Below are 13,553 nucleotides of genomic sequence, written 5' to 3'. Positions count from 1 at the left end.
CTTTCAAGAGCTGACCCTAACCCATATAACAACTTATACATAGCCTAGGTTGTCCTGTATGTATATAACTTGACTGGATATTACAGGGTTGAGGTTTGACAATCATTATTACACGAGGTGACGCGGCGGACCAAAAATAGGAAAAAATGGCTTAGGGTTCAGAGACTGTCTGGAGACAGGTGAGCAGCTGTGTCTGAAATTGTCAAACCAGCCTGCCTGGCACCAACGATCATACCACAAAGTCCCTGAGATCAAATTTTCCCTAATACGATGTTTGAAAGGATTAACTAAAGCTGCTAACTTGTATCAGCACGATTTTATGCATTGTTCTGCTAAAAACATGATTGCATGAATACGCACGAATTAGCTGTTCCTTACAAAGTGCCTGGTGATTGTCAACGTCTTCATCCATTGACATTGTGAAACATGATCTCTGAGACAGAAGTTGAAAAAAGAGGTGTATTTATTATTGAAAATCAATAACTTAAAACTGAGCAAAAAAGCTAGATCTATCCAAAAAGCTTTTTCTGTTCGTTTTTTTTTTTTTTTACAAATGATTTACATATAACAGCCTTGACATTAATTGTTTTGTTTTTTTTAAATACACATTGTGTACACATTGTGGCTCGAACTACCTGAAAGTGGGGAAAAATACATTTAAAACATACTTCATACTATGGCAAAAAGGAATGGTATCCAAGCCAATGCATCGTGTCACAATGCCAAGTGGTGTAAGGCAAACAAAGTCCACCCGGCCAACAGAGCAGCTTTGAATGAAGAATAATGCAGACTTATTGGCGGTTTACATGCTGTTTTCATTTGTCATAATATTAATAATCTACGCCCCCTTAAAATTTCTCATACAAACACGTTAGAATGTTAAAATATATATCAACTTATAAATTAATTCAGTTTAAGTTCATTCAAAGGGAAGATTAACTTTTTTGGTTTTGAGGAAAGACAAATAAAACATGACAGAACCTCTGAACTCTAAAACACTCTCAAATCCTCATACTCCAGCAGGAACTTGTAAGTTCTATGACAAACAGACATTTTGGAAGATAGAGCATATGAGCTGTGAGAGGGGGAAAAAAACATATGAGCAATGAGGTTTCACGAATGTTCCTCCAGAATCATGTTCGGGGAGGAGGCACACACAATGGCCAATCTCAGCACGACGACATGGAAGAAACTTAAAAGTGAAAACCAACAGAAGAAACGTGGATTGTCGTTCTTTCGACAGAAGCGCCCCGGGCCAACACTTAAGGAGGCAGCGATTGACGTTGCGCACGGTAAGCACGTGAGAGGGGAAAAAGAAGAAAACTTGATGCGTGGAAGAGATCGATTAATACTTTCATCGTGTGTTGGGACACATGCACCAGCCTGTAGTTTCACTTGGTTGTGCAGTCTGCAAGTTCTCACCGGTTCCTCTAAACCACATTAGATTACCACTTGCTTTTCGACTTTCAGCATTTAGGATTTTGTTCCACTGAATCACCTCATCCTTCTCCATATTAATATAAATTTTAAGAGCCAAGAATCAAAAGAAAGACTTCCTTTACACTGGTCTCACCAGAGATGAAACAAAAGAAACCATAATAGTCTTTCTTCACCTCAGTACAATAAAAAAAAATGTGATCCATAGATATTCTTTCTTTCATTGTCTTCAACAGCGTCACACATTATCAAGTGGCGCAGTGACTTATTTTTATTTCACCAAAGTCCCTCAAAGAAAAAGGGCAGATTTAGATTATTTTTGACAATCACAAACAAAGAGTGTGTCCTTCGAAGAATCCCTGAGGTAGTTGGGCCAGAAATCTCTGATTTCAGTGATCAACAGTTCAAGGACGCTTAATCTTCTCTCTTATCGTGTGTGGGATTAATACAAACTAAGAAATTAAAGTATGAAGGATCACATTTCTGTAGAAATAATAGTTAGTCCGATGTTGATTACGAGGTTGCTTAAGGGTTGATATATTGTCCAGGGGATGTTGGTGGTGGCGAGAAGAGGAAGCTCTAGTTGTCGGGGATGCTTTGCAGATATGTGAGGATGTGCTGGATCTTCACCAGGCGTTCTTTGAGGCTGGTCATGGAGAGGACAGACAGTTGGTAACGCGGGTCGATGGGCAGGACAGCCAGCAGCCACCAGCAGCAAGCTGGACCGTTGGGAGTTGCCTAGAAGAGAAGAGGAAAAAGCAAAGGCTTAAGACCACTGCTTTCACAACAATATGGATATGTATTATAATTACTGTGATAATCTTTGAGCCAAACATGTAAGGATCGGGTTACTGAATTCAGATCGAGTAGAAGGATAATTGCAATTTTCATTACAAACAATTTAAATATTTTTTTAATATACTGGTTTGAAAAAACAGTGTTTCTCTTTATCCCAACTCCCCAAAAACAAATGAACCTAAATCAGAATCTTTTCTATCGTGTGTATCACGCACTACCGGCTGGGAATCAGTATCCTGGACTTTCATCGTATTAATTGAATCCAAATAATGCCAAGTACAACAACAAGCAAACCTTCATAACTCCAGTGCAGCAGCCATTCAGCTTTACTGTCGCTATCTTTGCTCATGCAATTCAAATGACATACACAAGCCTCACTGATCTCACATCTGCCTGCGACATTGTTTCAAACTAACCTGGCGACAAAACAAACAACTTGGATCTCTGATTTTCAACAGGCCTGAAGTCGCTCCTGAATTCTCTCTTTCAAGTAAAACTCAAGCACTTCCAGTCACATGAATGACAATTGCATTAAGTTTTCATTTTGTACTGACAGCATTTTAAATGAACGATTGTACCGTAAATGCTCTAGAACCCTTACAGTAATCCGCCAGTCAGAGTTACACAGCTGAAAAAAGAAAATCCCTTTCATTGAGACAGAAAAGCCTGAGTCAGTTACAAAAACCTGTTTAACACTTAGAAGGACTGGAGGCGAATGATGTTTACTATGCCTGTGCTACATTTCACTTATGCTCTGGAAGTGGACCAAAGCATTTCCCTCCGGAACAGAAATTACATAACGGCACCGAAAATCAAGGTTCGGCACTTTGCTTTCTTGGTATAGTTAGTTAGGGCGTCTCTTCCTGCCACTCTTCTGACACAATATCGACAGTGGGATTAGGTAGGAAACACCCACAAATCTCTTCAGCCTATATTGTCAAAAGACTCTGCCTCCTGGTTGTCCTAAGAGCAGAGCTGTAATCCCCTTCAGCACTGCAGGCTCGAGCGCAAGCTAAGCACAGAAAACAACTGTGTTCTGGTATTATGAGCTCCGTGGCAGGTGAATCCGTGGTAATAAGGGTTTCCCCGACATAAGACAATGGAAGCAAACTAATACAGAAGCACTATCGGGACAAATTCTCTGATACAGGCTAATAAAATGTATTATATTTGTTTAACCTTGTATGACCACACCTGTCCTCAGATGAACTGATCTGGTCAGGGATGGGCTAAGTTCATCAAAATGGAAGAAGATGGATACTGCTGAATGTTTACCTGGATGTCAGCTTCTCGTTCTGGCATGGATCCAAAGTGCTGCAGGATCTGGTTGTGGAAGTGGATCTTGAGGTTCTGGAACCAGACGCGGGCCTGCTCGTACACTGCGTCATGCAGCTCCTGAAGTCTCCCGAGCTCATCACTGTCTTCCACCTGAAGCAAGAGTCAGTTCAATTAATACACCGGTCACTTGACTTGAAAAGTGGTTTAGTTTTGTAGAAATTATAGATCGCAGATAAGAAAACTGAAATAATGATTCATTATGTTTCTTACCCTTGTATCCTCCAAGTGTTCTATGTCAGCAGTGCTGTAACCATCCTTCATTCCTCTGGACAGAACCCGGAAGCGTTTTCCTCCGATGGTGTCCACTACTGATCTCCCATCAGGCAGGAAATGGACACTCCGAATGATCAACATGCAGCCATGATCTACAAACCTGCAGCAATGCACACAACAGTCCATTTACTTTGTTACTCAAAGAAACTTTAGCTGAATGTGTATTTATGTCTAGTTTTTTAGGTCGTCATATATTTTAAATCATACAAAACAAATCTATGTTTGGGCTTGCGTGCTTACCCTTTCTGGGGATCATTGATACACATCCCGAACTGCCGCGTGCCGGTGTCCATGCAGCGGCGAATCATGAGGCGATAACGTGGCTCGAAGACATGGAGGGGACAAGGCACGGTGGGGTACGCCATGGTGCACACAAAGATAGGCACATTCTTCGTCAGACTGAACAGATGACAAGAAGAATATAAGCATTTCAGACTCTCAGAACCTCTTAAAATCTTCTCTAAGCCGAAAATATCTACTGATGAAAACAGGAGAGAACCAAGGCAAAAGAAGAAAATGGAAATTAATGGAAAATCTGCTTACTCAGATAGCTCTCTGGTTTCCTCCACATGAGTCTTAGTTCTCTCTGCGTACTCCTGACTCAAATACTGTTTGACCAGCGTGTCCAAGACCGTTGTCACCATGTACTTCCTACACGCAAGATACTGGAGAGTGCAGGATGGAAGTTACTGATTTAAACAGGATACACATTTTTTTAGTCAAAAAAGGTACAAAAGAAGGTGAATATCTATATGTAACAGTTGCCAAGACTGTTCCTTTACCTCTTTCAAACTCTCTTTACAGAGAGGACACTGGGGTGTGTGGTCCAAGCAGCGTTCCAGACAGTTTTTACAGAAGGTGTGGCCACAGGGCGTCGTCACAGGTTCATAAAACAACCTGCATCAACGCAAAGATCAACGGGTTGTTCTCAGTGTCCGTTCATTTAGAAGCAGTAACATCGTGAGCTGGCATTAAAACGACATGGAGTATGAGCGCCCATGTGCACTTACCTCATGCAGAGAGAGCACTCCAGGTCCTTGGGGTCCAGCTGATCCTCAGGAATCCTTCTGCTGGTTTTAGATTTGGCAAGCCGCTGTCTGGAGCCTTTTGCAACACCTTAAAAACAAAAGGAGGAAAATGAATTATACTTTGCATTTTATTAACAAAAATATAATCTCCAACATAGATAGGGTGATCAGATAATTGAATTATGTGTAGACAGCAGAATGTTTTGTGACATTATTCCTGGAAAGAGTCTGAGTTTTAATGTACAGTTAAAATTTCTACTTTATATTATGAGCTCTTATAGCACACATTTTTTGAGACAACAGAAGAAAGGGAAGTCGATTTGGAAATTAAATCATGATCCACTGGGAAAGACCTCAAAGTGGAACAATGAAGTGGCTTGGCAACTGACCTTGTTTTTTATGTTTGCTACTTCCACTGTCCACAACATAAGGTTCTGTGTCTGACACTGACAACTTCCTCTTCAGCAGGCTGCCCTTCTCCTGGTCCCCCAGCTGAGGAGCGGAGCAAACTCTCTTCAGTCCCTCTTCACCGCCGCTCAAGCCGCGCACCCGAAGCGAGTGAGCTCGGCTCAGACCAGACCGCTCCAGACTTTCCCAGCGTTTCTGGATAATGACACAAGGCCAAGGGGAAGACGATGACAATGGTCTGTTAAACGACTTCACTGAATCAATCCTTTAAAAACTTAGCACTCAGTAATTTTATTGAGAGTGGTAATACCTGCTGGTTGTTTTCCTGGTTGTCGTCCTGGTTGTCCAGGTGCGCGGAGGCAGCACGGACCTGGTGTTGGTTTCCTCTTTGGACGGGGCTGTGTGGTTGAGCTTGTGCATTAGCCACAAGGGTTTTGCTGCGCAGATGAGGCGATGTGTTGTGCGCCGTTTCCCTCAGACCGACCTTGACGTTCTCATCAGCCGGGGAGAGCAGGTCACACAAGATCTGTAAAAAGCAGCACAGTTTGTCATCAACGCAGAGCTGCTGAACCCCCAAATACTTTGAATCCAATTCACTAATCAAGACCAAGAGCAAACTTGTGTTATGTTCAGAATAGGTATTAGGTTGACCCAGGTTAAACATTAGTTAATATGACCCTGTAGCAGAGTACATCAACCTTTCTTTCCAGGTCAGTTAAATTTTGAGGGACTTAAATTTGCTCTTTCCTTTTCCCTCCAGTACTTGAATATTTTCCCAGAGTCCTGGCACATGTTTAGTTCCACCATTTTCTTTTCCAGTTAAAATGTAATTATATAGGAGCTTTCAAAGGGTCTCATTTCACTTTTCTTGTATGTTGATTGTTGTACATTTTTATCTCAGCGATGGCAACAAGAACAGAGCCATTTTCCTTACATGGATACTGGGGAGTCCTTGTAAGTGAGATCACGGGCTGCTCAAACTTGAAATTATGTTCTATTGATGTCGGCTGTCTGGCTCCAGCACTTAGACCAATGTCTAATCCGAGCAGTGTCTCTCTCATTGTCACAAAAATAAGACAAGAGGCCAACAGCATTTAACTAGAATAATCACCATGTGGTTGTACACCTACATCAACCAGTCAATTTGCAGTTTACATCCATGTCTGTCCAGACTAAAATAACATGTTTAGTGAGGACTTGGAAGGAATTTAATTACAATAAATTATCATTATTATAGTTAGCATAGGATGATTGGGTTATGGCACAAAATATGCTTTTGGGAGGTTGCAGTGAACTTGACCTGTGACCACCACTTTGAGTCCAAGGGGACATTTGTGTATGATGTTATGAAATTCCCTCCAGATGTTCCTGATATATCACATTAAGAAGAATGGGAAATACTTTGCGGTCACCGTGACTTGACCTTTGCAATCTAATCAGTTCATCTTTAAAGTTCAGCCTAACGTTTATGCTAAATTTGAAGAAATTATCTCCTGGCATTCCTGACGCACGGCATTTGAGAGAATGGGAAGAGTGGACAGACGGATATGCCGGAAACATTATGGACCCTGTGAATCAACTGTAACTGCAGTTACAGCTACTATGATGCGTCTATTAAATGGTACTAATGTCATTACAGGTGGAGTGACAGGAACAAATCCACCAACAGGTTATGTAATTCCATGACATCATCTTGAAGAATGGACCATGTTCATGTCTAAGTTAAGTGGATTCACAAAGTTTGATTAATTTACTTTAAAACATTAATTCACTTTGCATTTCTCATATGTAGCCACTGTCTGTTTTGTGTATAAAATACAAAAAGTGGCAAATGCTTGTCAGATTTGATCAGAACACAAGACGACAAATTTCCCACACAAACGTTCAAAGAGCTGGCACACACATGATTACATTCCTTGGTGTTACATTAAAGCCGCTGAACTTCCACTTCCATGTTTGGTTTACACTTGATATTGAGTCTCGGCCCCTCCAGCCTACTTCATCTCACACTTCCAGCAGACTAATCTGCCTTCGTTCTCTCACCTTTTCCACTTGTCTCTTAGCACAGGGGAAGTCTTCGTCCGCAGCCAGGCAGTGGAGGAAGACTTGGAGAGACTCGTTCACCTCGCCCATCTCATTCAGCACCATTGCTTTCCTATACAAGGCCTGTCAGGACACAGAGGAACAACAGATTATTACTTTTATACTAACATTTTTTTTTGCATTACTCATTCACTCACCCTAACGCTTAGTCCTTTACACTACAGCTACATACAAAAAACAATCCACCTTAAATATACCACAGTGCTATTGCTGCCAAGTGTTCATGTTGTGCATGCATCTTACGGAAAGGAGAAGAGTAGGACTCTGACATTCGCTACATCCACTTCAGCACAAACTGTTCAGCACAAACTTGAATTTAGGCAACCCTTTTTTCAACAATGGTGTCATAAGGCCCTGTAGATACAGTGAGCGACTTACTTCAGCAGAACAGCTGGACACGGGACAAAAATCTGTGTCCTCCAAAGCCAGACGGTGCTGTTTGAGAGCCATGTACGCCTCCGCTCGAGACAGTCTCACCACCGCCGTCTTCTCTGGATCTGCAGCAGACACAGGGGGAAACGAGAGAGGACAAAAAGCTTTACAAATTGTCAATAAGGTCATGGGAAAACCAAAAAGCTTTACAATTTACGAGAATAGGTAGTGTTTACCTAAACAGAACGTACTTTTTTTTTATTCATGCATTTCTTGCGGATCATACATTACATAATCACATGTCACACAATTCTCTTCCATAAGCCTGGAAGAGCAGCAAGAGATCATAAGAGTTGACATTTCTCGTCCCCAATCGTGAGCTCATTTACAAAGGAAGAAAACAAGATTTTCAAATCATATTACAAACGCCAAACTGAAGCATATCCTAAGCAGATCTCTGCTTTTTGTTGGTGGCGACATTATCTTTTCATCGAACCGCTACCATTTCAATATTTGTTAACCTAAGCCCTAAATTCTAAGCATTACCGGTGGCTAAATTAAAAATAAAATATTTCAGTATAAACATGAACATGACCAGATTTCCTTGGGTTGCATGCTGCAGTAGCAGCACTGAGCGCCAGCACTGTCAAAAACAGGTGGTTTGAGCCCATCACTCCCACAGTGGCACCAATATTAGTTGTCAGAAGGTGATAAAGCAGTTTTCCTCATATGACCTTAAACTATGTTAAGTCTGTCCGTCTTTCAATATCCTGCAGGCAATGTCTGAGTAACAGGATCACGACATTATATCACTTGACCCAAATACAATGGTTTCCATATGCTCTCATGGTCCACAACAATCTCCCAGCTGCACTGTGAGGCTCATGTGATTCTTTTTTTTTTAACTGTTGCTCAAAGAGATTTTCAATAAAAATCATAAATCAATAAAATACTGTAATCAGTCAACTGACACAAGTGTTTTAGCTTTTCCTGCCACAGACCTCCTGATTTGCAAGTTAACAATCTAAATATATTGCCACGGAAATAGTTCTGTGGTTTGCTTTTCTTATTTTTCCCTTGCATAATGTCAGAGTTCTGTTACTAAAGCAGAATGTCTATCTGGACCACCATCCTGCCGCTGCCTGCTAAACTGACTCACATCCCCGCTTTGAATACTTCTGAAACCTTATTGTAGCGGCCATGCTAATGACAAAACACAAAATGCTACTTCATGTGTTATAAAAGTGTGTCACGACCTGCCTTATGTAACTTGCACTCAACGCGCATGCGCAGCTCTTGGATTTTCGTAAGAGCTGATTACGCGACGAGCCGGTGGGCGGGGATTGGCACCGGAGGACAACATACGGAGAGATGTAACACTTCCGAGAATGTTGGTCAGTGGATCTCGGTTAATATCGCTAACATACAGTCGTGGCAGTGTAATAAAAGAACGTCCCAGTGCGTCTCAGGAAAACGTTGCGTTGAGCAGGAAAAACAGAATAGCTCGTGTCAACATGGCTGTGTGAGGGTACGTTGAAAACACTCACCGCTGTGGATAAGGTCGGTCGCCAACGACACCGCCTCTTCGAAGCGCTCGCTCCTACACAGCTTGTCCACCTCGCGCAGTGTTTTCGACCTCTCCAGCTCGCCGGGGAACCATTTCTCCAACAGGCCGCACATGATCACGTTGGCTCTCCCCTCGCCGCTCGCGGCCTCGCCGCACAGCCTACACTTGGAGAGCAGCCGCCGCTGTAGACACCGCTTGCAGTACATGTGTCCGCACGCCAGCGTCACCGGTTCGCCGAGGAAGCCGCGGCAGTTCGGACAGTCGAACACGTCGTCGTCCCGACTCTGGCCCGGCTGTTCGCTGGGCACCGCTTTCCTCTTGAAGTTGCGGAGGATACAGTCCACAAAAGTGCTCAGTTGCTCGGGTCGCACGGGGACATACCGCATGGCCGCCGAGAACCAGTCGATGGCTTCCTTGAGGCAGTTGTCCGATGCCAGCGCGTTGGCTTTCTGTAGTATGAGTTGGTGGTGTTCCTCCTCTGCCGCGACGTCGTCCGAGTCGGCGCCGCAGATGAAGAAGGCGCCTCTCTCCACCGTGGCGTCCTCCGCTGGCGGTTGGAGCGACATTGTTGGCGTCTTATTTGAAAAGAATTAAACTCAATAAACTAATGCTTGGTGGGTGTTAGTGTTCTGATGGTGAGCCGTCCCGTACATCTCTGTGGCCGCCGGGGTCCATCACGGTGCGATGAACGGACGTCACCGACGACACCCGTTGGTTACATAAAAAACACAGTCACGTGAACAGCGGAGCCGCGCTGTGATTGGTCAGAACCACTCGGTTACAAAACCAGCGTTGCAGAGTTTCATAACTTGAGCAGAGGACGCTGGGAAGTTGATTTACTGAGAAACAGAAAAGAGACCCGGATAACTGGAATATGAAACAAAACTTTTTTTTTTAAAGAATACATTATACAACGTGTCTATTAATATGGTTAAGGAAGCTGTCTGACAACGCAAAATTCGATCATAATTGTGTAATGCAATTTTTTATGTAATTCATTTTATCATACCTAGCTGTGTTTAACTCTAGATAAGATTAACCTTTGCTGTCTTCTTATAGGATTTCTTTTTCTTGGGCAATCAAGAGAGCACAGCGTCACATCAGCACCCAGTCACTCCACATATACGTTCAACTACAGTAAACATTCATTATTCCCAACATGATCCTGGACAATTACCTATTTCCCTGTAAAGCCATAAAAAATGATGTAAAATATTACAATACTTGTTTTTCCCTGCTAGCAGCCAAATTTGGATTTCCCCCCTGGCGTTGCAGACAAAAGTTCAAAATTTACTCTGCTCTACTTCTGTCTGCATAATCATTACATTTTTGCAGATTTGTTAGAAATTTGCTCCTCTGAAGTAGAATATCAACTCTGTTGGGGTCCCCAACCCCCATCTTGTAGCTGTAACAATGGCAATTATACAGTAGTATATAGAGAGTCAAATATACATTTGTAATATATTGTATTATTAATACACAAAATCTGTGTTTTAGCTATATCTGAAATGGCTACACCTCCAAAGTCAATCTGAGGAATGTTTTAGACTGAGTTTCTGTACCCCTATAATTACTGTAACTCTTGGGGGACCCCTCCTTATAAAGGGGTGTCTCCTGCTTCACCTCTCCCCCCTTTTAAATATATGTGACATTGTGGTCGTACACATTTCTAGCCTCTTTGTTATTACGTTTGTAAGTTTACTCTCCAGTTTATTGTGTGGTGTACTAACATATCTCTGTCATTTACTTGGGCTCTTGTGAACACAGTTGACCAGAGGATTTTGTTATTTGCCTCTTTATGTCAGAGAATAAACAGAGATTGCCTCCAAAGATATTTTTGGCCTGAGCCTTATCATCACAACCCAAGACTCCACTGGTGACATGTAGTTTAGGTCTTGTAGAGTGACCCTGTGTTAGAAAATCTACTTTTAAGACCGCAACTGTTTTCATTGTACCGCTGTCAAAAAATTATATCATAAATGATTGATTGTTCAGTGTTTAACATGTAAGAAATCTCCCAATTGGAGGTCATCAATGGCCCAACAACAAATTGGACATTAATCAAACCATGCAATACTCCCATTGGTTGTCACACACACACGCACACACACACACGCACACACGGCTGTGGTTCGTTGGTTATTTCCAGCAAAGCTGGTTGTGACCAGTTGCTCAGTGCCCATTGGCAGTTACCACAGCAACCAAGGTCACAGACCCTCAATGATAGGATGAGACAGATTCTGTGGTGATGAGGCAAAACACTTCCATAACCATGACTTGATACATGATTTATGCACGTGTTCTCTGAGAAACATTCATTCCTAGTTACACCCAGGATGACCGTGGTGAATGTGATTTGATGTTTAGCATTAGGGCCAATAGTTTTCACACATGTATGGATGTGATGTTTCATGAAGAATAAACTTATTTCAACTTAGTGAATAAGACTTTATTTCATGGTTCAAATACCAGGAAATATATTATATATATAACTAGGTAGCATTACACTTATTTACTTGTTTACTTGATCAATCAAGCTTCAATAAGTGCTTCTGCTCAAAACATTTAGTCAAAGCGTTTTCCATCAACTCACAAGATTTCCACCTCATAAATGATTTTGTATATTTTACGTGATGAATATCAGGGGCGTGAACATGAAGGAGCTTTGTGTATTGTGAAACGATACTTCCCCCTAGTGGTCGATGTTAACCATTACTCTAAAAAGAAAATAAAAATTCAATGTATAAATAAAAGCCCCTTGGCGAAGTGTTTGACAAATGAAATAAAATAACAGAAAAGAGAAAGGAAATGAAACTGGAAATAATATGGGGGATATAAAAGTACGTTGTTTGTATAGGGATGACAAAGCTATGGATTTCTGTGTTTTATAGACAAAAACAAACAATAAAAATAAAAATAAATGAAAACGTCTTTTTAGACAGGTTTCAAAAATTGAAAAACAGAAGAGCCGTCCAATTTAAATTATAGCCGTCGATCTGGGTCACGTTTGTTTTTTAGCCTGCCAACTCTCTGAATTATTTTCAATTTAATCGTACAAAAATACAGAGCGTCTGTGATTTAGTGGCACGAGTACTACATACATTTAAAAAAAGAAAAACATACAAATGTAATTCATATATATTCTGCACCGAGGTTACGTTTGTGGTTCCTTGGTGTGTGTTGCTAATCTATATGATTAACGGACTGAGAACTGTATAATCAAGTCTGAACTATGGGAGGGCAAACTTGTGTTAATCCATACAGCCACTAGAGGGCAGAGCTGTTTCGTGTAAAGCCATACACTGAATGACTTGCAGTCATGATCAGTGACTTCTTGAGTTTAAGACATTTCCATAAGGCATCAGTTGGATGTGCTCGGAGCCTCTCGCGCCCGTGCGCCAAAAATGAATCGCCTTGCCTCTCAGCGGTGCTCGACCAATGATGCAAGATTTTCTTTGTTTTCTTTGATTTGCCTTTGTGTATTCAACTCAGCCAGTAGTTTGGCCGATTGCCTTACTTGATACATTGCTTCAAGTGTTGAAGCTGAGTGTGTCTGTGTTGAAAATTTGGAGTTAGCCTCATTTGTGCCATTGCTCCTGTCCTGCCACATGCACATGCACAAAAAAACATGAACATGAACTCTACCGTGTCAGGACTGTGACGGATGATTTGTGGGACGTCGATTCCACCCTGCTACATCTGGGACACTAATGAGTAGTTGTTCATTAAAACAACTAGATGATGTTTTTTGCGGCTACACAGTGGTCGTAGCAAAGTAAACACCAGTCTAATGTTCTGCAGGACAGACAGACCTAAAAACCTTTACTTCCAGTATCTGTCATTTCTGGAATATAGAGATACTGTATGTTCCAGCAATGATAAGAAGTCAACTGTAGAAATTAACATTGTGTGACTTTAACCCTCTTTCATAGTCCTTGTTGACTCCTAAAATACCATGTTATCATGATGACATACCATATCTGTTTCCACGACAATCCCACAAGTGATCCATCGGAACATGCCAGTGCACACGGAGATATGTGACCCACAGTTCCTGACAGATATTTGCCACGCCTGTGGGATTTCCTGGGAGCACACGCGACTACTCACTGGTCAGGCTGGAGCTGAAGCTGGAAGAAGTCCATGTTAACCGCATGATATGATTCAATAGATATAATAACTGTGACTTGTCCATTGTGCAATGAAGACCAATGAGCATGTGCAAGTAG

The 13,553-nt window shown here is 41.8% G+C and overlaps 1 protein-coding gene across 1 annotated transcript; it reads right to left on the bottom strand.

Moving 5' to 3' along the window:
- Window positions 1-445: 445 nt before the first annotated feature.
- Window positions 446-10,039, bottom strand: lonrf1l (LON peptidase N-terminal domain and ring finger 1, like). The gene is made up of 12 exons (XM_035637470.2): window positions 9,305-10,039; window positions 7,764-7,882; window positions 7,326-7,448; window positions 5,593-5,808; window positions 5,264-5,477; window positions 4,857-4,962; window positions 4,629-4,743; window positions 4,390-4,511; window positions 4,087-4,245; window positions 3,784-3,946; window positions 3,511-3,663; window positions 446-2,175 (listed from the first exon to the last, which is right to left on the bottom strand). Exons 1-12 carry the CDS (start codon window positions 9,888-9,890, stop codon window positions 2,017-2,019), a joined length of 2,235 nt encoding a protein of 744 aa, XP_035493363.1. The 5' UTR covers window positions 9,891-10,039; the 3' UTR covers window positions 446-2,016.
- Window positions 10,040-13,553: the final 3,514 nt, after the last annotated feature.

The sequence above is a fragment of the Scophthalmus maximus genome, chromosome 8 (genome assembly GCF_022379125.1).
Source record: "Scophthalmus maximus strain ysfricsl-2021 chromosome 8, ASM2237912v1, whole genome shotgun sequence".
Classification (NCBI taxonomy): domain Eukaryota; kingdom Metazoa; phylum Chordata; class Actinopteri; order Pleuronectiformes; family Scophthalmidae; genus Scophthalmus; species Scophthalmus maximus.
Note: the sequence above shows the minus strand (reverse complement) of the source record. Positions and strands in the feature narration are given on the sequence as shown.